General features: G+C 35.0%; 3 protein-coding genes across 6 annotated transcripts; 2 read left to right on the plus strand and 1 right to left on the minus strand.

Moving 5' to 3' along the window:
• Window positions 1-19: 19 nt before the first annotated feature.
• bdg (sodium-dependent transporter bedraggled) lies at window positions 20-24,607 on the plus strand. Of its 4 annotated transcripts, none has more exons than XM_065313974.1 (10): window positions 20-155; window positions 12,274-13,536; window positions 20,619-21,055; window positions 21,119-21,456; window positions 21,514-21,736; window positions 22,022-22,179; window positions 22,241-22,723; window positions 22,778-22,978; window positions 23,181-23,201; window positions 23,700-24,607. In XM_065313974.1, exons 2-10 carry the CDS (start codon window positions 12,287-12,289, stop codon window positions 24,327-24,329), a joined length of 3,741 nt encoding a protein of 1,246 aa, XP_065170046.1. In that variant the 5' UTR covers window positions 20-155; window positions 12,274-12,286; the 3' UTR covers window positions 24,330-24,607. The 4 variants fall into 4 exon arrangements, with proteins under 4 accessions (XP_065170046.1, XP_065170045.1, XP_065170048.1 ...); XM_065313973.1 differs by lacking the exon at window positions 20-155 and adding an exon at window positions 3,469-3,986; XM_065313975.1 differs by lacking the exon at window positions 20-155 and adding an exon at window positions 5,881-6,028.
• On the plus strand, window positions 14,082-15,659 carry LOC135800677 (basic proline-rich protein-like). The gene is made up of 2 exons (XM_065313982.1): window positions 14,082-15,301; window positions 15,496-15,659. Exons 1-2 carry the CDS (start codon window positions 14,204-14,206, stop codon window positions 15,607-15,609), a joined length of 1,212 nt encoding a protein of 403 aa, XP_065170054.1. The 5' UTR covers window positions 14,082-14,203; the 3' UTR covers window positions 15,610-15,659.
• On the minus strand, window positions 24,535-27,354 carry LOC135800673 (uncharacterized). Its single transcript, XM_065313978.1, has 5 exons — window positions 27,019-27,354; window positions 26,176-26,324; window positions 25,613-25,848; window positions 25,330-25,518; window positions 24,535-25,269 (listed from the first exon to the last, which is right to left on the minus strand). Exons 1-5 carry the CDS (start codon window positions 27,104-27,106, stop codon window positions 24,642-24,644), a joined length of 1,290 nt encoding a protein of 429 aa, XP_065170050.1. The 5' UTR covers window positions 27,107-27,354; the 3' UTR covers window positions 24,535-24,641.
• Window positions 27,355-27,659: the final 305 nt, after the last annotated feature.

Raw genomic sequence — 27,659 nt, forward strand, 5'->3', positions numbered from 1 at the left:
AATTTCGTGTTTTTTGCAGGAAGGACACCGAATTGGGTTATGATGTGCAAATGCCAATGCTCACGCTTTATACACGTGAACCATGTCCGATGTGTGATGAGCTCAAAGAAGAATTACAACCGTTTTTGGCTTCCGGAGCGTGTAAACTTCAAATGGTAAATATAGCAACAAAAGAAAATTTGAAATATCTACGATTGTATCGATATGAAATACCTGTGCTGTTTTTAAATGGAGAATTTTTGTGTAAACATCGATTGAATCGTGATTTACTTGAGAAGTCACTCAAAGAATTAAAATCTTTGTAAATCTCGATATAAATCAACATTATGGCTGTCAAAATTTACAAATATTGTTGTAATTAATCTGCTATTACTATTGTATCGGTATAAAAGACTTGTGTTGTTATTTAAACAAAGAATTTTTGTTTAAACATTGACTAAATCGTGATTTACTCAAAATATCACGCAAAAAACTAAAATCTTCGTAAATCACATCATATTATTGTTAATATTTATAAATTTTGTGTTCACAAATGTCATATTATCACGTTATTGTTATAAAACACATGTGTTACTTTTTAAACCGAGAAATTTTGAGTAAAAATTGATTGAATCGTGTTTTACTAGAAAAATCACTCAAAGAATTAAAATGTTTCTAAACTACTACATAAATCATCAAAACCACTGTCAAAAATCATAAATTTAGTTGTAACTAATGCGCTATTGTTATGATAATCACTTCTGGTATGATCACAGCTCGCCCAAGCAAGCAGGAAGTGAAATAAACAAATAAAACAACAACCAGCATACGAAATCGATCGGTGATCAGTGATCACAGTAAATACGACACAAAGAAGGCGTAGTTTACAACAAACGCGCCTGAACTGTGTCTACACATCAACATATCAACGCTATTTGCTAAAAGATATAACCTTGGTGTTAGAATAACCGTCTAACAACTACCACACACTCACAATTTGCGAGTAGATTAGACTAGTTAAACCTGCCAAACTGAGCCGAAACAAATACTAAGATGAAAATTTCGAATTCACCGATCGAATGACATTGAAACACCGAAAGCAATCGCATGTAAATCACAAACAAAAGAATAGATTAGGATTAGTTACATAATACATGATTACACACAATGAGAACCAAACTGGCGACTGAAAGTGAACGCTAAGAATATAAATGATAACGAATGAAGATCAGAGGCAAGTTAGGCAACTTATGTTGACGTTTTCATCATCCATCATTCGCGGTATTCATTCATATTTGTATTCAGTATTGTTCACTTCCTGAATGCGATGTTTTATCAATAAATAACATCCGAAAAGTTGGAATATTTTGCGCAGGTCAAAGAACTCGTCAAACCTCTCGAATTCTGCACGATTGTGTGGTTTAATTAATTTTTAAATTAAATTTTAATACGTGGAATATAAATGAATATGGAATGGTGGAATTAACACATTCATCTGAGTACAAAAGCATTGAGTTAATTTATTTTGATAAAGTACCGTTTTTTTACTTATTGTAAAATGTTTTAATGTTACTTGAATTAAAGATAAACTCTGTTTAACGGCGAAATTTGTACATTTTGTTGGTTTATATTAATTTTCTTTTTATATTTGGTTCATACAGTATATAGGCAACCAACATAACAGATTTTACAACGAAAACGACGAAAATATTTTTGTTTCAAGCAATTATAACCTAGAATATTTTTTCAGCAGACATGAAATCTATGGTAACATTTGTAATATTGTTGTAATTATGATCCCAACATCCCTACAAATTGCAATGCAAATTTCTATAACATAAGCACGATTTTTCAGCTAATTTGTTGGGGTGCATGTTACGTTACAACAAAATCATTTAAACATAACACAAGTGAATACAACTAAGCGACGCGGAATTCATATTTAGACTTCAGGAAATATTTACCGGCATTTTTACAAGAGGAATTGAGTTAATAACCAGCGCAACAAATGATTAAACAGATGCTGATCCATGTAAAATTCTATATATGGTTTTTAATTTGTTTCTGCACTATATATGCAACCAATCTAACGGATTTCAAATACAATGCAACCAATCTAACGGATTTCATAGACTAAAATGCAAAATAATCAACTTTAAGTTTAACTTGATAATTAAACGAGTGTAACAGGTACATAACTAGTAGTAAACGTGGTTTAACGATTGTTATTATAGACAAGTACGTTTTATATGTGTGTAAGTGTGTGCATGTGCCCATGCTGTCCATTTTCAAGTCAATGCCAATGCCGTGAAGAAGCGAGATGAGTTCATGGACGACCATCCGAGGCATCCAAGTCATCCACGTATGGGAAAGGGCAACACGCATCACATGGGTAACGTAACCAGTAAGCGTAAGGTGGGTTTTGGAATAAACTCACTAAACTACCGTTTGTTACGAAATTTCAAAGCAATTTGAATTGCATATCGTTTAATCCATGAAAATGACTAATTCTAAACTTAAGTCTAAAGTACTGTCTTTGATATAATGCAATAAAGGCAATGCAAATAGTAATCCGTTCATTAAATGCAAAGCTTTGAAGTTTATGACGAAGAGGAAGAAAAGACGAGACAGTATTCATATTCATATTCATGTTGCGTATTCAAAGAGACACTTTTATTTTATTTACGAACGAGTAAGTGTAAATTTTGCACGCGTTGTACGCATCTTGATATGAATGAGTGTTATTCATATGTTGGGTTGCATAACACTCACAATTCATACAAATGAATATAAGTGAGGTTAAAATTAATAAAAAGTCAAAATGGTGACTTAAATAGCGAAAAAATATGTTTAAAGGTCGAAATTTTGTTTTTAAAAATTTTTAAATTTAAAAAATTTAAATTCTGTGCCTTGTGGTGCAAGATTACCAAAGACCCAAGCGAGCACAATAGAAACAAAGTGCGAGAAAAGCGAGGACTGACCGAAAGCACAAACACAAAGCAGCCAAAGCAGGTAGAATAAGAGAACAAGTCTCTGCAAGTCTGAGAGTCTCGCTTGGGGTCCGTGCCGGCACAACAACTCGAGGGGAGTCTGCGACTTTAACTTCTTCGTCTGACCAGCGTCCATCCACTTGTACCTGCGTAAATTTAAAAATTTAAATCGTCGATGGGACGATGCACCCTATTATCTTCATTCTTATTCAAACACCAGTTTAACTCATAAATAAAACCAACAAAAATATTTTTTTTTTGCTTAAAAACTATTTTTTTTATAAAATAAATATATAAGTAAGTGTAAAATAAGTGTTGGTAATGTTAAAATTTATTAAATTTACGTATTTATTGATATATAATTGATTTAAGTAATGCGCGCATGCGCAGATGACTCTTGTGAGTTAAGTTTTTCGATTGCGCTGGCCGTGCCCGCACTCAATGCGTACGTGTGTGTGTGTGTGTGTGATCCCGGCCGGTTCGTGGAGAGAGGTTCGTTCACATTTCACGTCCATCGGCTGCGCCGCTGTCGGTGCGTGGCCTGCGGTGTGTGCACTCCGCTAACAACAATTTCAGTGCGGCGCGTCGCTGTGCATCGAAGTCGGTATTATCGGATGCATCGGTGCATCGGTAGTCAGCACGCGGTTTTCGTAGTTTCGTAGTCGTAGTTGCAGTTCCAGTGACTTCGTTGTTGCAACATTGTGCGCGATAACAGCCGAAAACTCACATTTATTCATAGTGCCAAATATAAAACTGATAAAAACAAAGTTTACGTTTGATATACGAAAGAAAACAAGTTAATGAAATGCGTTTTGGATGTGTTTGCTCAATTTTTTGAAGGAGTTTTTGAATCAAAACAATGTTTTAAGGTGGAAAGTGCATAAAGTGCGAGTGGAATATTTCTGAGGTGGTAGAATAAAATTTAGCGGCCACATGCACACGAGGTCCGGAAATTGTGCGACCTTTGTATATTCACATCACAGATGAACCCACGTACAGGGGATTTATTTTAATAAGGTAAAAAAGTTTATATTATTCAGATTTTATGGTAAATTAGATAAAAATATAATTATTTTGTACTAAAAACATGAAAAAACTGCTAATTTGTCTTTTTTTATGATAATTTAGTTATTAATTAATTTTGAAGATAATTTATTGACAAACTTTGCGCTAGTGTGTAAAACTATCATTTTTCAAAGATTTTATACTAAATTAGACAAAAATATTAATATTTAATGTTAAAAACACTAAAAAACAGCCAATTTCACTTTTTTATTATAAATTAGTTAATAATAATTAATTTTGAAGTTAATTTATTGACAAATCTTGCCCTACTGCGTAAAACTCGGATTTTAAACAAAATTAGACAAAAATACCATTATTTCATGCTTAAAACACTAAAAAACTACAATTTTGTCTTTTTATGATAATTTACTTAATATTAATTAATTTTAAAGTTATTATATTGATAAAAGTTGCGCAAATGCTTAAAATTAATATTTTACACACTGAAAACTCATTTTTTTCTTAAAATTTCAAAGAATTTATTGAATTTATTTATATTGGTTTCTATGAAATATTTATTTATGGATTTTTTGTTATTGCTTGTTTACTATGAAGACTGAAATCTATTTTAATGATGATTTCGTGTGCATTCGCGCACGAGTCCACATCTCGTCACGAAAATCATCTCATTTCGTGCTCGCCGTGCTTTTTATAATTTATTTTTATTTTTGGACGCTGTTTTGAATTCGGACTCCTCTGGAGATGCTTTTTTTGTGCTCTAGACCAGGAGGTAGAATATATTTCAAGTTTTTATCTTGTAGCGTGTTCTAGCGAATAAATAAATTAATAATTGTAGTTTATTTATGATTGGGATTAATTTTTCAATCAAAACAGGAAGTATTTAGATATTTATTGTAATTATTTATTTATATAAAATTATTTCTCGGTAAAACTATAAAAAACTCGACTGATTTGTGAAATATTTGCATTTAAAATAACAATTGATAACAAGTGATATTTAAACATAATTTGAGATTATACAGGGTGTTTAGTGGGGGGAAAACTCCTATGTCGACAACCCGCAAAAAGTGGTGGGGGTTGATCTCGTGTAGAAGCTCCCGCGCGAGTTTCAGCAGAAAAAAGTTCTTAATTTGTGATAAAAACATAAATTTTACATAATCAATATTAATATTGATAATTTTTCACTCCTTGATTATAATTCGTGATTAATACATTTACGTCACATCAACGATAAACAAACAAAGCTGAAATTTATTTAAAAAAATGTATTCAACTATTCATTCGGCACACATGACAGAAAAGCAATTTAAATTAACATGCGCGCGTTGGCGTGGATTTATTGCCTTTTGCGTTGGATTTTACAACTTTATAGCAATCGTTGCGTTTATAACCGACGCATAAAAATCATTCAAGCATTCATACATTATGAAAACGTTAGTAAATCGTTAGGAAATCGTTTGTTTAAACGTGCGTGCTTTACTTTCTTTGTATCAGGAAATCAAAGCTAAGAATACGTGGGCATCAGAAGTTTAGGAAATGTTATTGAGATGCAGAGATCACACAAAGCAAAGCAAGAAAAGAAAAAAAAGGCAAGAGACTTTGTATTCAAAATTCTACGAATGCGTAGGATGCTGGACCATACTATAATACAGTAGGTGTCAATATATTCTTAGAATCACAGGCAGAAAATAAAATAAAACACATTGATATCTTATTTAGTGACACAATTGTATAAAGTACCTATAAATGCATCACATAACTTTTGTGAAATGTATCGTAACTGGTTGTTGCCTTGGCAACGAGGAAGTGTTACGTTTACAACAATAACAGAAAGGTGTGTAACATGAGGGGTCTGAAATGCATTCGTAAATGAATCGGAAGACGGGAAGCCAGCCATCTTGACAGTTTCGCAAGGGTGTTGGTCGTTGTTATCAAAGGGACGCTTCTAGTGCACATGATAGTGTTAGTTGTAGTGATAGTACTATTAGTGGCACTTACTCGTATAATGCAGCTGTAGTGAGACAAAATGACAGGTATTGTGTTTTTTTCAATGAGTAGTAGTAATTATAATGAATCTTATCATTTCACAATTTCTTTTAAAATATATTAAAATAATTGGAGTTTTGAGTGATTCATGGCATAAATTTAAATAATTATTACTTTTAGTGTGCTAAATTTTAATTTTATGTGACCATGTGATCAATGTCAACATTGTTATCATTTATTTAAAGTGAAGTGATAATAATTTTAATGCTGCTGGTATTTAGCGTAATTTATTTTGATTATCACATGGTTGAAGTTAGATTAACAAGCATGTGAGAATTGGAATTATAATTAGGTCGGAAAAATACTTAAAATTTAAAATTTAAAGGAAATTTTGTTCGTTTTTATTTAATTTTAATAGTATATTAAGTATGAAGTGGCTAAACCTGAGTTTTAGTCATGAGATTGATTAATAGCGAGAGTAGCAAATGTTTAATCATTCGAGTGTTTAATAATGTTTAGCCACGTGATGCTTACTGTATTTTTTCTACTTTCACTGAATTTCAACGTTTAGTTTTTGTATTTTAACTTTTTATTCCAAATTTCCGAAATTCGCACGTAAAATACGGGGAAATGCCAACCTGTGACTAAAACCCGTGACTAAAGTACTTTAGTCACGGCCTTCGTCATCCGTGTTTAAAGTAGCACTTTTTGTATCTAAAAACCAGCAAAAATCTGAAATAAAATTCATTTAAAAAGAAAAATTATTATTAAATTATTATTCTTAGTTTATTTGTTTTCCGCGTTTGCATTTTCAATGCCTTTCTATTTCACTCACCGCATATCAATTTCAACAATAGTTATTACTTTGTTTATAACGTTGCAAAATTCAATAAACCAGCTGTTTTCATGCATATTTATTTATCCTACCGTTTGTAGCGTTTATTGTTAGTGATATTACTGCGTGTAAAACGATTAATGATTGCACATTAGTGTTTTATTCGTATGTATGGATAATGCTAGAAACATTTATAGTTTTGCGCATATTTCAAGGGAAAACAATTAGCATTTGATACACTTTCATGCACACCTCACTGCAATTGTTTATTACTACATAAAAAGTGTTCTAAACACAATAATAATTAAAATTCTACATTTAAAAATAAATGTATCATTAATTTCCTTATTTGATACAAATTTCTTTACAAAACATTTTTTTTTTCAATGGAAAACATCTGTTTTAAATAAAATTAACAATATAAACGTTTTAAAGTGACTTAAGTACATTGCTTTGTAAGTTGCTTCAAAAGACATTCACCAGACTGTGAAGAATGAAGGATGAAGAATGAAGAACGCAGCAAATTAACCTTTTTGAGTGTTTCCTAATATTTATGCATGCTAATAATAAATCTCGACTCAAGATGCAATAGCTAGGTACTTAACTCACTTAAAAATCTGTCTGTAAAAGTCTTTGGTATAATTTACATTCTAAACTTACTTCTGACATTAAACAGTGTAAACTAGCCTCCGAAACATGCGCATATGACTAATGATTGATTATTGTGGTAACAATAGCTAGAAATTGGTTTGTTTTGTTGCTTTTGACTCGAAACTGACTAGACAATTGTATACGAGTCATGATTATATAAGTATGGCATTAATTTTCGATTATTCACTCAGATTTTAATGAGCTAGTATTCATTTCACAACAATAATACTAATATTAATTTAAAATTAAAATAAAACTAGTTAAATACATTTTTAGTTCATATTTTTATTAGAAGATGGCGCAACGTGTCTGATTCTTGAATATTTCTGGTGTTTTTATCTGTTTGGACACGAAAAACACGTGTCGAATGAACTAAACCAGCGCGTTATTGATTTACACATTTGTTTACATCATTTTGTGTTGTGTGTTGTAACATTTACGTACTTCCGGCTATGCTAATAATTTTGTCAGCGTCTGGTGTTCTACTTTTCGTTTTTTTTTTTTTGTTTAAAACGCTCGAATAAAGTTGTCACACGTGCGCTTTTGAAGTCTTAATTTGCCTACAACATTAAAATTGACGCACCTAGTTAATTGAGAGGTAATTACGCGATTACACGCTGATTTCTCAGCGCATTACATGTCGAAATTGTTCTCAACTTTTCGAAGCTGTAATTAATTTTTCAAACATGAAATTAAATTACTGCTTAGCTTGGTATATTAAATAACTCTTAATATAAGTTTTAGTGCCTATAGAAGCTGATATAACGAGTTATTTCTGTTCTAGTTCCTAGCGAAGTGAAAATGTATTTCTCATGAGTTGAAATGATTTACATTTTATATAGTTTTTTAAATCTCATTGTTGTATCTGTTATTTAATGAGAAATTTTAATTTACTTAACAATAGTAGTACTTAAAGTTGTGATTTGCGTTGAGAGACATTTGATAATTACATAATCGTCATAATTCTATTTTATTTCTATCAATTTATAATTTAATGTGTGACGTTAACGTTTTTTTTAGTTAATGAATGTTTCATTGATTTACGAGCACTGTTTGTACATTAAGCATTAAAATTTAAAAAGTTTGAAAGTAAAAGTCTCAATGGAATTTGGTTTTATATTTGTTGTTTTATGTTTTGCTATTTTTAAACCGTGATAAAATAATTTAATTCAAGTTTTTTTTTATTTAATATGAGAGAAACTTGAAAAGTACAACGAAAAATTGCAGTGATTATTGTTTTACTGCTTTTAAACTTGATTATAATTGATTGTAAAGTTATTGGCACTCGTCACGCAATCGTTGTTTTATTTAAACCTATCATTAGTAAAAATTTTGAGTTTAGAAAAAATTTATGACATCCTGTAATGTGGAACAACGTGTAATTAATTTTTGACGGTGGCATAAATACCAGATAATTACTGGGAGCGTATTACACATTTGTGTTTTGCATATTTCGTAATCAACGTGAATTTTAGAGAAAATTTTCGATATTTTTTGAGGTAATATTTTCTTCTGGGCAAGGTGAAGGTAATCAATCAAATCTTTGATGTATTATTCCGACGTGACCTTTATTATCAATCAATATTATGAATAGAATTTTGTTTATTTGAATTTTGCTTTATATTTATTAGAATATAATTTGAAATGTTTGGATAAATTAATATTTAATGTCGTATTTTTTACAACTAGCAAATATGGTGCATAAAACAAACGAAATGTAAACAATTGGCGATGCGGTTGATGAAATATAGCCAATTTGGTGTTTATCAGCGACATTTCATCGCATTTATTGGCTTTGCCGCCTTATCAAGCAATATATTACTGCCCAAATGCGTATTTGTGAAACACTCGACATGTCAAAATTGAAACAGTGTTTATTCACGTCATTTCGTTGCATCACAAAAATGTTTAGTTTTTCAAGTGCATAAAAGTTTTATTTTTATAAATTTATTTAAGTTTTAAGTAAATAACACGGAATTACTTTTAGATATTTAATAATTTCAAGTATTGAGAGTACTTAAATGATGAGATGATACAATTTTTTAATCTTCAAAGTGATTTTATGTGATTTATTAATTTTTTAATTTATTTTTATTAATTTTTCTTTGGTTTATAGAAAAGTTTTGGATGTTATGTTGATTGAATTAATATTATAATTAATTTGAGTAATAAAATCATGATTACAATCAATTTAGTAATATTTTTGACATTGTTAAGAATTAATTGCTAAGTAAATGCAGGTAATTATTGCAATTAATGATTAAATTATGAACAATTAACGAAATTACGAAAATCACACACTAGGCGTCTAATTGCTTGCGTAAATACGCGTACTCAATCAATTACTATTAATGACTATTTATTATACAGATATTAGATAACATAAGAATTAAAATTGGGAAAATAATGGAAGTCGTAAATAATTCATAATGAAAAAATGCAAATTTCCATTTTATCGATTTTTTTATTGCGAATATTTCGAAAACTAAAAGTGATAGAGTGAAACGGATTAAAGATTCTTAATCCATAGGAAATTCTCTATTTGATATCATATAACACGCATAAATTAGGAAAATTAGAGGGATCGAAAATAATTGATAACGAAAAAAATGCAAATTTTAATTTTTTTGATATTTTGATTGCGAATATCTCCAAAATTAAAAGTGATAAAAATGAACGGTTTGAAGATTCTGAATCTTCAAGAAATTCTCTATAAGATAACATTTAAAACACTTAAAATAGTTATTAAAAAAAATATGTAATTTAAATTTTTCTAACCTAGGCAACCAATTAACACATAAACTAAAACATTTTTATTTAATTCTAAAATTCCTATCTTTCGTAATTGATTTCTATATATTTTATCTATAAATTACTTGTGCAACAAATCTAAAACACCGTTCGTCCGCTCTTCTTCTTCGACAGTTTCCCAGTTTACAGCATTACATATTCTGTTAATCCTCGCCGTCGTGTTAAGCATAGTAATATCGGATAACGATAACTGTAAACTCGTGCCGAGTCTTCGCCCATTTACAAGCGCCTGCCTATAATCAGAATAATCTGATTTTAATTCGTTCATCGACGTCGAGATTTCCCATTAATTTATTGCCACTGAACTTGTGATCGTGTAAATGTATGCAATTATTAAGAGTTAAAAGTCGTGGGTTAATGAGGCGTGTCGTTGTCGGTAGCAGGAAGCCGCTTGGCTGTTAATTAACGCAGCGTTTGTACAAATTATTACAGAAAACTAAAACAAGTGCTCGTGTTTTGTAACTTGTTGTTGGGTTACGCCACCTGGTGTTGTTTATGTGAACTGAGAGTAATTTATGTTTTATTTTAGAAAATTACGCGTAACTTTTGCAGTTTTTGTGATAATTTGATGATTTTTTATGAAAAGTAAAGATAATTTAATTGTTTATCAGTGCAGTACAAGAAAATTTTGTTTTTATCACTAGAAGATCTGAAACTTAAGTTTTGAAATAAAAATTTCGAAAAAAAATAAAAATTTTTGCTTTAAAAGCTATTAATTAGTGAAAAACGGAGTTATGTGATGTTTCTAAAGCATGTTAAGTAGGCAAACAGAGTTTTACAGCTGTACTTATGGTTGCAGTGGCACATAACTTAAAATTAACTGCAGTTATACTAACTTACTTCTCATACACTTGATCCACTTGATTTAATCTTGATCGCACTCCGTTTTTCATTTTCCGTTTCTTCACACCACATAAAATACATAAATACATTATAAAAGCATTAAAATGTTAATATTTTAATGTATTTCACTGTAGGCAACCAGATTTACACATAATTCCGCATAGAAATGTAAATATTTGAACTGTAGCACCGTCAACGTTGAAGTTTCTAGTTCAAGTCGTTATTCACCATTGTCATAAACGGTGCTTTGACTTATGCTCGTAGACTTTAACATAATTACGGAAAAGTCGCGCATGCGCAAGATATGGCGAATTGAGAGCGCGGTTTTCTTGCAACCGCATGAATCACGTCTTTATTTCTATAGAGATGACTTTATTTTCGCCATGCAGTGCACATAAATACCATTTAACAGTTATTGGTCATTAAATTCGTGATAAAAATTAATTGTTAACGCAAATAAACAAATAAACGTCCCGCAGCATGAGGCGGAAGTAAAATATAACAAAACGACATATCTTGACATAGTTTTTAGTAGGTAATAATGTAAATTTCGTTGTCAAACATAATAATTCAAACAATGGGACATAAAATGACAAAAATATTAAAATTTTAACTGTTGCTTTGTTTGCTTTTGTTTAAAATATGTGGGCGTCGGTAGTGGGTCATTGTGACATCAATTTAAGATAATAATTATCACTACGAAGTCAAAAAACGTTGAACTTTCAACTTTTATAGCCATGATAACAATCCACGTGTAATTATTGTAATGTGAAAGATTTATGCACGTGTATCATGCATAATAAACAATTGATAATATTACTTTACTGCGAATTACGAATTAGAAATCATTGTTCATCGATGGAGCGCGCGCGCGCGCTAACGCAACGAGCGATTGTCGTGCGTTTTTCGTTACGCCTTAAATGGAAGATTGCAAAATTCGCAAACAACGCGAATGCAACAAACGAGGACGCTCCCAGCATTGTTTCACACGCAGACCTCACTCAATTGTGCTGTAATTACTTGCTTTTTCTTATTTTCTTATTTTTTCGCTTCATTTCATGCAAAAACGCCGTAAACAAGCGAAAAAACGATAGGTTAAGTTGTGATTATGATATAGGCAACCCATTTAACATATTTTTCTTTTTTTTACAGAAATTTTAATAAAATGGCTGCAATGACATCGTCCACACAACTTCCTTCCACATCAAAATCGAATTTCAACGATTCCACATCACTTTTGATTAATTTCGATGCATTAGAAGATGGTGATGATGAAGATTTGCAAACGCATGTTGAAGCACTCAATGTCTTACTGCAATTGGACCAAATATTGAATGATTGCCTGATGGAAGACGGTGAAGTGATGGATGATATGAACAGCACGACTAGTTTTATTCTGAACAACACCAGCGACGTCAGTCAAGCGTTCAGCGATGATTTCGTTCAATTCGATCGAAACGTTTGTTCCACATCCGGTCAGATGGCAACCCAAACAACACGAAGTCGTAGCAGTAGTTGTAGTACAAGTAGTCGTAGTAGAAGAAACTCAAAGTCTGATTCCGATCTAAGGTCAAGTTCAGGGAGTATACAATTGTCGATTGAGGAATGCCTAAATGATTTAGACGAATATTTAAGAAGTTTTGATGTGGAGTCTTTGGATTTGAGTAGTCATTTGAATGCGTTGGGCAAGCGTGAAAGCCTAACGACCTTAACGCGCTCGGCTTCTGATTGTCGTTCACGCTCCGCGGAGTTAATTAGAAACCACGCGTTGCGCGCGACAATCGCAGCGATTAAGCACAATGCGAGTCAAACGAGGCAGCGCGTGCAGACAAATGGCACACCTGGAGGAAGTGTCATCAACCCTCCTTTGATAGATACGAGTAACAAGCGGACGTCCGGTATTCCGGACGTGGTCATACCGATCGACTGGAACTGGCTGGAGGGTCAACGCCAGCAACCCGGTGTTGTGATTGACCACATGGCAACCAGCAACACTACAAGTTCTGGTTCCAGTGGAGGTGGTGGTGGCGAGCGGCACACGTGGGTCCGTACGTCGATGAGGCGTTTGGAACCGCTACGAATCAGTGATAACGTGAACGCGTCGACGATGCCACCGGACGGACCCACGCGGCCGATTAGTGCTCCATCGAGGATCACCGTGCAGAACCACGTGGCGCGGAGTAGATCCAGATCCAGAGAAGTCCGTGAAAATTTAACAAGTAGAGATAGAGCCAGGAGTAGTTCTGCATCATCACGAAGTCGTCGAGCGAGGAGTTTATCGAGTGTTTCCAGCCTCCCTTCGAGTATTGATAGTTCACCAAGTTGTACACCGATTCCTACCATTTCACATGGAGTTGCTAATAGTGTGCCGTCCTATGAGCAGACTGATGCCGAAAATTCAAATAACAACAATCGGTGAGTTGAATATTTTGTGTTTGTGCTTGTAATTTGTGTGCAAATTTTTTGTGGTCGATTATTTGCTCATTTGCATGTGAAGGTCAAGAAGGGCATGTACTACTGCCCTCTGTAACTCAAGTCATAACTATTTTTAGATTTAATTTACTCACTTGGTATTCGTAATAATAATTATTATAAATCTTTACTTTGGTGTTTAATGGTAATAAACGCTGATATGAAGTATTTTCCGATGACAATACAGATTGCTGGTAGTATTGTGGTGGTCAAGTGGATAGAATATTGATTGTGGCCCACACAGTCAGCGATAATGGCGAGTTTTTAATCCCCACTGACCGCGCTTGTAATTTCGGTCACGCAATGCGAACAAAAGCAAAAAAAAATGGTTTTATTTTATTATATATTGTGCGATGTGGCCAATAAAGGCCGAGGCATTGAAGGCGAACTTTCTTTTAACCCGCACGCGGTTATTTTTAAACTATTATCACGCCAGCGACGGTAATATGTAATTTTCCACACAGAGTCATGGATACGCAATCAGATGTCACTTCTGTCATGTTATTGTTAGAATTATTTTCTTTTCGAACGCGGCTGTAAGTTTCGTCGCGTGATTTTCTGCATGAAATTTTGCGAAATTTTTGTGTTTTTTTGAGATTGTATAAGTATTATGGCGGCTAAAAGCGGTTCCGGCGCGGGTGATATTCCTGATAAGGGTGTTACCCAAACACCCGGTATACAAAAAAATCATAGACAAATTCGAATAACGATTTCTAATTTAAATACGTCCGGGGGAGATACAGTTGTGGTTTCGGGGCCTAAGAAACCTCCGCCTGGGCCTCCTGCTCCGCCTGGAGGTGGAGATAAATCTAAGAAACCTGGTCAACCTGCTCAGCCTCCAAATAAACCTGGACCTCCTGGTCAGAAACCTCCTGCTCCTCCTAAGCCTCCTGGAAAACCTGGTCCACCTGCGCAGAAACCTGGAGTTCCTCCTAAACCTGGACAAAAACCTCCTCAACCTACACCTCCGCCTAAACCAGGACAGAAACCACCACCTACTCCTTCTGGTAAACCTCCTCCGAGACCTGCAACACCTCCTAAGCGACCAGGACAACCAGGAGGTCCAGGACCTCGTAAACCCGGGGATCCATGTCACGAACCTCCTAAGCCTGGGAAACCTGGACCTAAACCACCTGGACCTCCTAAACCTGGGCAACCAGGACCTCCTAAACCTGGGCAACCAGGACCTCCCAAACCAGGACAACCCGGGCCTAAACAACCTCCTATACCTGGACAACCTGGACCACCAGGACCAAAACAACCTCCTACACCTCCCAAACCTGGACAGCCTGGACCACCTGGACCCAAACAACCTCCTGCCCCTCCCAAACCAGGCCAACCAGGACCAAAACCTCAAACACCTCCCCAAAAACCCGGAAAATCCCCAAAAACCAAATCCAGACCTCACATACCAGGCACAATGCCAAAAGTCGGCATAAAACCAGGTTGCAAAGCAAACCAAGTTAAAACCTCCGGTCACTTCCGATCATTCTCCACATCACCCATGTCAGTCCTCCAACATTATCCCAAACCTCTCGTGAATGTCCCAATAAGTATGGTTTCATGTGGGGCATGTTCTGGTTTTCACATCCAGACCTTACTCAAACATTTCCTACCCTTGAAAACTTCCTACCAGGAAACAGCAAAAATGGCCGCAACTGTTTCCAAACCAGCCTCTAATTCATTTCGGGTATCTCCACTCTTAAAGGTATTTTTATTTTAACTTCTTTTTCACTCAGCGTTGTTTTCGAAATCGTGTGCTCATCGGTGTGCAGCGAGCTAGTAAATCATCTAAAAACACACAACACACAGATTGACAAAACGCCTGCGCGTCTGCAGAGATGCGTGTAATCGCGGTGTAATCTTAAACGCTTCGACAATTCGCTTGTTCTCTTTCCGCAGCTCTCCAGATGGTCGATGATTGTCGCTGGCATCCTGGTTGGCCTCGACCGTGCTCGGAAGCTTACTGCTAATAGACGTCTCGTCAATACTTGTGCAACTTCTATGGAAGAATAATGCGAAATTTTGATTTCATGCAGAAAATAATAAATTTTAGTTCATTTTAATTTGGTATTTTACTCCTAGGTGGCGTTAGTTGCGTTATTAAAACAATAGTTGCCATTTTTGACACTATAAACATGTTTTAATTTGATTATTCACTACTAGATGACGTTAGTTGCGTTATGATAATATTAGCAGCCATCTTGAAGGTGTTTCCTTATTATCTGTCGTATTTTTAATGAATACTTCCATAAATACATCCGCCATGTTGGTATACGGCTGTGCAAACATGTGCAAACGTGGAGAAATGCATATTATCAGAAACAAAGCGCGAGACTGCAGTGCAAACACGCAAATATCGTAAACATGCAAACACAGAAAAAAAAATGGCGATTATGCGCTCACCACCATCGTCGGGGCCGCCACAACGACACGTCGCGAATTGTCAACGAATATTGTTTTATTATTACTTTCCTGTTTACCGCTGTTTTACATTTGCATTTTGTGCGCAATCCGCACTCAGTCAACCTACGTGAAGGTGTTGTTTTTTAATTTTTTAACAATTGCTATCAGTACCTACGTGCTCATGTTGAATAATAATTATTCACCAACGATTTTTTGTTTTAAGCGCGTAGAGTGATAAAACCAAGATGTCAGCATGTTAAACGTGGTTATTAAGGAGTTGTGAACGTGATAATTAATATTTTGTGCGTTAATTAATTAATTAATTAGTTTATTAGTAGTAATAATTTATTTTTTGGTGCTTGAATTCATGAGGAGTGATTATCATGTAATACTCTTTAATTCGCCGTGACACGATATGAGATTAAGGGCTTAAAGTGATATTGTTTTTATTATCCGGCATCATATACGGTTCGGAACATCGAGGCTTAGATAGCCTGTATTTTGCATTCAGTTCAGAAGTCTCTATGCGGCATCCACTACAGAATTTCAGTTTTTCTTCACGTGGAGAACGCACGAGGGTTGAAGATAATGACAGTGATAGTGAAACAAGGTATGAGAAAAAATTTCTACACGTGTTAATATTAAATTATATAACATCCAGAGTGTGAAAAATATAAAAACGGCGAGAAATCGTAAAAAAGTTATTAAGTCAAGTAATAACCTTTGATTTTATGATTTTTTTCACTCCGTCGTTAAACTTATAAAATATTCATGCGTAATTATCATAAAATAACTGTAATGTCGCTGTGTATTTTCCATACATTGTGCATTATTGATTGAAATAATTACAAACTAAATGATTCATTTTTTCACTGACTTTTTAGCTTAGAACAAACATTAACCTTAATAAATTATTATTGCGACTTGTGAATATGAATAGGACTTTTGTTGGTAACAAAAGCGAAAGGCGTGAAAAGAAAATCACAATTTCGCAAAGTGCGAATATCGATTTTGACAACAATAAATGAGGTTAAAGTTGACTTTATGCAACCAAATCAACACGTCTTTCACTGAGTAAAAAAGTAAAAACTGGGTCGGTTACAACCAAACACGCGTGTTAGAAGTGTTCATGTGTAAAACATTAATCAACACGCTTCGATAAGAATTAAAATCGTTATAATAACTTAATCGATGCTTATGCAACCCACAATGATGATAATTCCCTTCAAGGTAAAAAACGCGTTTGGTAATTTTGCCGAAAATTATTGCATTGCAGGACGATTACGATATATATCTAATTGAATATGAATTATAAAATCTATTGCTAAATAACTAAATATTTTTAACTTAACAACAAAACAAAGCAAAAGTTCTGTTTCCAGTGTTGGATGTTCACGACGTGTAAAATTAGACACAAAAAATTATTTTTAACAAAATTTTCAAAGTGCTGGCCTTTGGAGTTGCTGCGCTACTTGGTACTGTACTTATAGGTCACTAAACTCTTACTTAAAGTTAAATTCTGAAACATAACGGTTGCCAGTTCTAATACAGACCGTGTTTAATTCATATTCCAGCAAAAAAGTGACTTAAGTCATGCATTGAGTGTGAAAAAGTCAAAGTGTTATTATTATAATAATGATCTATGATCAGAAATAATTTTATTATGGATGGAATATGAGTAATCTTTATTTTTATGTGATTTTCTTTTATGCTTCCTTCTGGGCATGCTGTGTTGTTGTACGCATCATCATTCGTCATCGTTTACCGGTTGCGTTCATGAGTTCGTCATGTCCGTTTCTTATCTCGTCTCTTGTCTTGCACTTGCGCGCTGCTTCTTTCTTCGCCGTTGCGCGCGTTTCTTTGTGTCCGATGTTGAGTTGAGTTTACTCAAGTTTAAGTCAAGTCTGCGCGCGTTCGCTTCGTTTCGCTTCACACAATCGCTTTGCGAAGACTTTACCGACACCACCGTGAAGAGATGTTAAAGTTAACTTAAACTTAAGTTAATGTTAACTTATGCGTGGTGTGTTGTGCGAATGCGCGACTTACTTAAGTCAAGCGCGACTTACAACTACCTGTAGAAGTGTGGAGTGTGGAGTTTACCGGTGGTGGAGTTGGTTTCTTGTAACTCTTCAGTCAGTGAGTTTTAGGTCGGCGTGCGGACAACATCCGCGATACTTTTCACACAAAATTTATAAAAACAATGTAAAACATCAAATAATTCAATAATTCAACAGAGAACTTGTTATTTATTACGATGTTGTGCAATAATCATAACTTTAATGACTCAGAGCAAGTACAAAGTGTTTTAAGTGGATTAAAGAACAATAACAATAATCGAAAGTGCAAGTATTGTGTTCAATAGCTTAGAATAATTATTTATTTGTAAATTAGCACTTAAAACTAATATTTATTCGAAAAAAAGTGAAAATTCAAGTGTGAAGAAAGTGAATCGAGTGATTTTTGGACATAATATTTGTGAATGAAAGTTGAAAGTGAATTATTTATTACAATTATGATCGATAACGTTCGCTTAGGATTTTTTTGTTGTCGCAGGTCAGTTTATTTAATATTCTATTTATGTCTCAGGTACTTAAAGTTCAATTGATTAGTGATTATTGTTGTCTATTGCACTTGCGAAACATGAATTCGTGTTTTGTTGTTTTTACAGTTAACTGTACGGACAACTTAAAGTTAATTCTTTAATTGGTATAACGTTTTCAACAACTGTTAAAACTCCTAGAAGCGATATACTCACAAATCTAACCTAGAAACTATTCCCATCGAGAAATATTCTCGTAAAGTTGGTTGTCTATGTGAAATAAAACAAAAATGCGCATAAATAAGTGTTTAATCAGTAATTTATGGTGAAACAATGTAGCGTTTCGTCAATATGATCAAGATAACAGACGAATAAACACTTCGACAGTGTTTGATAAGACTGCGGTGTGGTTAACAAGCAAAAAAACACGTATTAACAACGCGTAAATATTGAGACATCGAGTAGTCTAACAATGTTTTGTTCAATTTGTTTATCAGTCGCATGTTTTTCACTTTATAAGCATGCATAAATAATTTTCTGCACGCTTGAAATTGTCGCAGGTGTGACCGAAAAAGTACCGGAAGTCGTCAAGCTCGACCGCCATTGTGTTCGCATTCAAACCCAACATTGTTCGATTCATGTACGGCGAACAATGAGGAAAAAGTACTTGTAGAAATAGTAATAATGAAAAATAAAAAAGCGTGTGTACATGTGGACATAAATGGCAATCGAATTTGAAAGACGTCGAGATGAAGCAACACGAATGGAAGAAACTAATGAGCATAATAGCACACGTTGTTATTATTGCACAGTTAGCCCATCTTTTGCCGTATCTCGTTATGGGCTAACGGTGATTTCGAAAAAAAATTATTTGATCATGACTTGACTTATTTGACTATAATCATATAATAGATTTCATTTGAGTAGCAGTTGCAGAATCACAATGAAATCAAAAGCAAACTAATAACAATATAAATATTGAAGTATTAATCATAAAAAGTAAAATTTGTTTAGGCTAGGCAACACCCAATACACATTTAAACTTATGTAAATATATTCATGTTTTCTTTAAGTTAAAATGATTTTGTACAATTTTACTCAACAAAAAATGTAAATAATGACAATTAACACCGAAACAAAGAAGTATTTAAGCATAATTACACCGTTTAAGGTTAACTTCTAAGTCAAATGGTCAAAGTTTGACTTAAGTTAAGAAAAAAGAAAGTTTTTGTGTTTCCACAGCGGAAAAACAAAAGATTCACTTCCCGTTTTCAATAGAAAATTAAAAATCTATTGTTAAACTTGTAGCATTCTATGTTACTGGCCTGAAATGCTCGAAATAATTGGAATGGCGGTTATGACGAGTGAAGAAACTGCATTGCAACATCTCCACAGCACACAGCGTCTGGTTGTTGCTCGCAAGACCTGCAAATCAAGCATGTATGCATTTGCAACAGTTTCGGCTTTGGTGGTTTCACTTGCACAACATCGAATTGACTCTATGCCACTACAATTATTATGATTACGCATAATTGAAATTGTATCGTGTATCGTGTATCAATAACCCGGCCAATTGCCGCAATTTATTTGATCCAATTTATTTCGATAAATGTGCGTAATTAAAGCAATATTGAACTTCAATGCGCAAATCTTACACAATCTAACCTAAAATAGGTATAAATAGGTGCATAAATAGGTTATGTTTTGTTTTAGATGCAACATAACCTTGAAATGTGTTGTATATGTTATAAACCGATCAATTTCACTTGAAATGACTGGTTTTTATTAAACGGGCAGAAATGAGTGCAACTTGAATAAATGACATGTTCTTAAACTAGGTTGTCGTTTGTAGTTTTGAGTAGGTCGAAGCAAACAAGTTGATCATATCATTATCAAGTCTTGCGCGCTTATACACGATGTCTTTCCACGCGCGTATCATTACTGAAAATTGTTGTGGAAAACTTAAACACGCGATTTTCCGTGTTTGGTGTTAATGTCAGTTTTACGTTTTTAACTTTCATTTCTTTTGTTTTTACTTTTTCTTTATACAATTATGATTAATGTTTATGTTTTGTTACAGGACATGCGACAGATCTCAAAGAAACGACATGCCGGAAGTGGAAAGTCCACTAGGACAATGGCCACACAGCATGAGTTCGACATTAGCCTATTTGGGTTGTACACTGGGAATATTTAACATTTCACGATTCGCCATCCTGTCGGTACATTTTGGCGCCAACTTCATCTTCCAGTTCCTTATCATCTCTGTGTGTATCGGTATTCCGTTGTTCACGCTGTATCAGTGTCTGGGACAGCAATTAGCCGCTGGTGTGATTGATATGTGGCGTATTTCACCGATGTTTCAAGGCGTTGGAGTGTCATTACTCTTCTTCCAAGTACTCACTGGGCTTTACAGCATTGTGGGCATTTCATGGATGTTTGTGTACTTCCGGGATGCGTTCGTTACGAAATTCGAACGCTATCGATGGGCTGAACCTTTTATATACTATCGAAACGGTTAGTTAAATATATTTTGTTTGTTTTTATTTATTTTTATTTAATTTTTATTTTTTAATTTAGAAATTCAACTTCCTATAAATGGATCTTACAAGTTATCAGAAACAATCCCGGATTACCTCTCCGGAGTAGTATTTCAACGTCATCATCTAGTTTCCGGAAATGCCTACGGAACGATCAAGTTTCAGCCAGCGTTCAACTTGGCTGTTGTCTGGATGATTGTTTTCGTTTCGTTGAGTAAAGGTTTGAGATCGTATGGGAAAGTTATCTACGTCTTCACTCTGATGCCTATTTTTGGCATGGTTATACTTTGTACCAAACTTTTGGGTCTTATGCCCACGGATGCTGTAAACAACATCTTTCCGGAGACTTCATGGAATGAATTTTTTATCAACTCCAGAGTAAGTTATTGCGTTTTGTTGTACCGGATGTTTTTATTGTTATGTGTTGTGATTTAGAGTTGGATGGCAGCCTGTCAGGAAGCATTCCTTACCTGGGGAGTGCTGGGCGCTGCTGTGATGCAGATTGCTTCGCACAATAAAAACAAGAAGCTGCTGCAGCGTGATTCTAGTCTCATTTCCTTCATCACAATCACCGTTCTGGTGCTGGCTGCGTTTTTGGCCAACACTTGTGTTCACATACTAAAAATGCACGGGTATATCTATCAACCGGATTCATTTGGTAAGTACAAGCATTAAACTTCCGCCATTTTGTCATAAATTTTATTTTTTTGATTGAAAAGAGCAGTTTTATGTTAAATCATAATTTGTGATGGAATTTTCTTTGCTTTTATGCATATTTATCTACTTTAGAACATTATATCACAATTTTTGTATTTTAATAATGTTTTAAGCTTAAAATAAGTTGAATTTGATTTGATTTACTCTTGTCACGTGCCTATAACTGTTCTATTCAATTCTCTGTCCTTAATTTAGCTTTGATTGAGTTTCATTAATCTTTTTATAGAAAAACTCTCAACCTACACCTTCCTGCGTCACGTCAGTGAACCCCTGCCAGCCAGCATGGCCGCAACACCTGTCAGATACATGCATCACCATTCATTTATTCTCGGCGATCGAGTTACGCGTCCCGGAATCGATCCGGCGACGGAAAGCGGCTATCAAGTAAGAAGCCACAAACAATTTTATGATTTATATTTCTACATGCTATTTCTTTTCAATCTAGGTACTACGTTTTGCTACCGAATTAATCCCAACCACATTCTCACTCCTTGGCACCGAAAAAGTGTCTCCATTTTGGACTGTCCTCTTTTATTTCGTCCTAATCCTCTTCGGTATCGCACAACAATTAGCAATTTGGCATTGCGTCATCACAGGAATAATGGCAATCAAAGCGAAACTCCTCAAATCATGGGAAACGACAATCACGTTCTTCAGTTGCGCTTGTGGATTTCTTCTGGGTCTTCCAATGACCACAGAATATGGCATTTACGTTGTGTATTTCTTAGATATGACAGTTGGGGGTATTTGGTGGGTGATTGTTGTGATTTTATTACAAATCATCGCCGTTTTTATGGTGCGTGGGCGTCCGTACAGCGGTGACATGTTGGTCACAGCACTTTTCCGGAAAAACGGACCTGGACAATGGGTATCATTACCTGTCATATTATCATTTATATGGAATGTTGTTCTTCCGGTTGTATTAATGGTAAGTTGTTTAGTAAAGGTTTTGCGTGTTTGTATTTTAATATTAAAAATTTAGGTTTGGTGTATAACCTTCTTCAAAAACGGCAACTTCCGGGAACTGTTCATATGGCATCATGGCCCCTCCTTGGAATACTGGCCATTGTGGGCCAGGCAGGTCGGGTCACTTATTCAACTGCTACCTGTGCTCGGGGTGCCTTTCATCGCTGTCATTCAAAGTTATCGATATCTGAACAACGGCCCCAATGATATTCTAGAGGTTAGTGACTTAAATAATTTTGTTTGCACGCGTTCTACTTTCGTGGAACTTTTATTTCTTTATACACTTTTTATGGGTTTTAGTACCAACTAAATCATTATTTTTATTTCCTCCTGCATGCTACTCTGTTTGAATGAATTCTCTTTGAACTAATATTTCGATTAATATTAATAACATGATATATATTCTTGCTCACTTGAAGGATTACGAGACAACTGACTACGTTAGTATCTTATACTTAAGTGGTATTGGTTCATTGTTTAATAAATCATGGTTTAATTAATCTATAGTTGCAGCTTGCGAGCGATGCAAGTGTGTAGGTAAAATGTTGTTGTGCACGACGCACGCGAAAATAGAAATGTTGATTAAATATGTCTTGCGTTAATGGAAAAATGTGGTAAAGTGTAGAAATCAATGGAAACAAATTAGTAAAATGTCGTGCGTGATACAAGTAGTGGCATATAATATAAACACAGGGTGTTTAGAAACAAATTACAAAATTTTCATCAAAATTTATTCGTTTTTCTTTCGTTTCAGATCGTTATATGTAACTATAACCGATATCAGACTTGATTTATTAAATTTTAAAATTCTGTTATGTGACTATAGATTAATTGAACGCAAGACTAAAACAAAAACAAAACCAAGAATCGATTCATGTGTAGTTTTAACTCATTAGCATCCACTCTAACCGAATGTAATTTGTTTCTCCCTCAACCAGCGCATTCAGTTATTGTACAGACCGCCACTTGGTGAGCACATGGATGATCTTGCAATCCAGGAGGCGGCTGCTGCCTCAATGAACAACAATACCAACACAACTAATACAGTCTCAGAGGACCCACCACCGAAATATACACCACCTCCAAGTTATACCACTGCAACAGGCGCGCGTATTGCTAAATTATTAAGACAGAGTTTTCGACGAAGCGTGCGACGCATTGCTAATGTCTTAGGAGAAGCAAGCGGTACACGAAATCGTACTCAGACAGATTCAGGTGCGCAAACAACTCAACCACCTCCACCAGATTATCACGACGTGCTTGTTGAGATGCATCAAAATCGAGATGTTGCTGTTAATATCCCTGAAACACGAGATAGAATGATACAACGTGAACTGGCGACGATTGCCACCTCCAGCACGGGATTAACCGCCGCCGATGTGGCGTGTATCTTAAGGAGTAGTTTTCGTAGAAGTACAGTGCGTACACTACGAAGAGATGCTCAGGCTGACACGACAATGGCGTCGCTGAGTGCGGAGAATCTGGTGGATTCAGCGGCGCCCATCGGCGAGACGTCGTTGGTACTGCACAGTACCAACAATGATAAAGACGAATCGACTGTGATATAGGCATTTAAGTAGCTTAGTTATTTAACGTTTTGTAGCTAGCGACATGTTTTCGTTGTAGTTAACTTCCCGTTGTACAAGGTATTTTCCTACTTTTTAAATTAACCAAATACGAGTTAGTTAACACCAACTAATCAACATATTAATGGTGATTCCACATCAAACGAATGAATTAACAAAATTATTCACAGAAAAAAAAACGTATGAATTATGAATGGAATTTTTGGTTGTGTATATAATTAAAGAACTGATTTTATAATACATAAGTAATGTGTGTTGAACTCGGTTGCGTTTCACTTTTCATTCACTGCGGTATCATCTCAACTTGTTTGCTTCAATCGCGACGTTTATCAAATCATTTCCTAGAAAGAAGTCAGTTGCTACAATGTTCACATCTTTCAACCAATCTTCTCGGAACCACGTGGTCAGGTATCTGTTGACATCATCCGCCATTTTGCGGAGACTGTTTGTGCGGAAGATAATATCAAGCGGTTTTGGTGTTAGTTCAGCCATGATTGCCCACATTGGGTTGAATATTGTATTGTGACTTTTTATCGATGACGAAACAAATGCTTTCAAGTCACCAACATTGGATTTATCTCCCCAGTGTTGTTGTAAGGGATTCCAGAGCCATGAATATTCTCGGGCGATTTCTCTCTGGCCATAGCAGATTATAAGCGTTTTGTTTTGATGCCATATTTCATTCATGGTTGGACCTTTCCCTGCTTGTAATCCTCCGGGTGGTAGTGCTAAATGTCCTAGTTCTCTTTGAATAACACTAACCAATCGGCGGTGTATATCTGCATCGGGTTTTGATGGGTATGGGAATCTGTGAAAGTCCAAAACCACAACTTCTCTTGGTGCTAACTCCATAAATTTTCTGATTTCTTGTAGAATAGGTATGAGTTTACCAATTCTCACAAGATCATGATTTATAAAAAACCTAAAATAATATTAACAACAATTTATGATTAAGATAAAAAGAAATCATAAAAATGATTACCCTTCATCTAGATAGTATCCAACTCGTAGATCAATGTACCTAATACCAAAAACCAACTGTGTCCAAACACTCCGATCTTGATTAATGAGGTAGTTCTCAAAGAAGAGCTTGTAGTTCCCTGAGTAGGCTCCTGAATTATGTGTGCCTGGTATGAATAGATTACCTATTCGTTGATCTTTAATTTGATCCCTAACAAAAAGCATTTAAGTTTGCTGAATTGAAGATTTGAAGTGCAAGTGAAATTAATTAGGTACACGTGTGAAAAATACCTTTGTGTTTATACCTAATATCGTTCATCCACGTGGGATTAATGCTGAGGCAGTTGGTGTCAATGATGTCCGAACCACGGAAAGCGGCGATCCAATACGGGAAGCACTTCCGGCCAGTGTCCACCAGAGACATATTGGGTTGATACTCCCAGTTACCTGGTAACCATGGATGACCAAATCGCAGTTTGGTACGATAGAAACCTTCCGGGTAATAATTGGCATTGATGAGGACTTTGGGTGGCGCTTCCTCCTGTTATCCAGGTGTAATTATTTAAAAATGTGGGAGTATTTAGTTTATGATTGGTTATAATGCAATAGAATGCGTTTTATGTGCATTTCAAACCAGTAAAAGAAAAATTCAATTAACTGTTAAGTGAGTGGTCAACTAGGCCAAGTTCTTCAGATGCTCGCGGGCGCATTAACTCGACTAACTGCATCTAATCAGCGGTAAGTAGTACGTTTGTAAATGCACAAACAAACGCAAGCGTTAAAAGTTTTTCCCCAGTTGTCTAATCACGTTGTTAATCTTTGCATCATTAATTTATTAAGGACGCGGCCGTAATTTGCTGAAACTTACGTTTCTATCACGAGGGTTATAGTCAAAGAGACCGATGTAGTCGGGTTTAATATCACGTGCTTTGTCGCATTTTGATATCCAGTTCATTTCCAGATACGTGTCCTTCAGTGAAGAGACGGTTAAGTGCACCTTACCGCATTTTCTAGTACCTGTAGCAAAGAAGAACATCATTTAACGCATTAAACAAGGTCATTTTAATGCTACGCACGCGCGAAAATTTTATCTACAGTTATATTTGCTTAAAGTCTGTATGCACGCGATTAAGAGTCAATATTTTACGACCTAAAAGTTATCTAAATATATTTATATATTCGCGAACAAAAAAAAATCACCATCGGCGATAACCGTTAATTCTATGAACTAATTTTGTTAACAAAGCGCGTATATTGCATTACTCATTGTGTAATTAACGCCACCAGGAAGTTTACCTCATTTCTGACATGAGAGAAATCACTTTTTGCATTCAGAGACCTCGAAGCGAATTGAATGATTCAACTAATTAGGTTGTTGTTACCACAAGTTCAAAATAAAAACATTTATTAATTGTTAAGTAAAATGTGCTGATGACACATTCATACACTTTATATCAGATTTATAGTGTAAATAATAAACAAACGCAGTAAACAAAACAAACAATACTACAACACGTATTGAAGATAATAATAAATGTAATTTCGGCATGTCACCGGCCGCTGTGAGAGCGTAGAGTGAGAATCAAGATGGTGTCACAGATTGCTGCGTTCGCCTTGAATAGAAGCGATTAATACGGAAACGACCATCTCAATTCATCTCTGCTCTATTCTTTTATTTCATCGTGACGTACGAAAACATCGAAATACTTACTTAAAGTAGGATTCGGTAATCCTTTCGCGCAATCTTTACCTATCAACACTGCATTGACGAAGATAAACAATGTCCAACTAAGATTCATAATTAAAACCCTGCGGACCGCACACAGAATCACAAAAATCTGTCCGCGCACAAAACACAGCACCAGAAAGTTGAAAATTTCAGGTATTATTTTAAATTTGTTAATTTCTGGTTTATCTTATCGCTCAGCATGATGGTTATCATTGTGTGTTGGTTGTTTTTTTCGAGCGTAATTTGTAGTGCGCGTCTCTTGCGCTTTATTCGCTCGTTAGCGCAACACTGCTGCTTGTGCTTCCGACGCTCAATAGCCAGCGCCGACCCGGGGCAGGACGATCGGAATTGGCAGCGTCACACGCCGCCGACTTCGCCGACATGAAGCTCGTGAATCATTTTAATCCATCATGCCATCGTCAACATTATCATGCAAATTAGACTTGAGCGCGGCCACTGAGCTGGATGATATTTCAAAGGCACCGAACTTGTATCGCATTCGATTTGTTTCCGATCACGCGATTATTGAAATTAAGTCGTTATTATATCATACATCACTTGCATACATATACACTTGCAAAGTGTACTTAATTTGTTCTGAAAGTTTTGGAGTAGCCCTCGTA

The sequence above is a fragment of the Atheta coriaria genome, unplaced genomic scaffold (genome assembly GCF_025399875.1).
Source record: "Atheta coriaria isolate IRGN ID8LTWV9N9 unplaced genomic scaffold, Caltech_Dcor_3.1 hic_scaffold_10_pilon, whole genome shotgun sequence".
Lineage (NCBI taxonomy): Eukaryota > Metazoa > Arthropoda > Insecta > Coleoptera > Staphylinidae > Dalotia > Dalotia coriaria.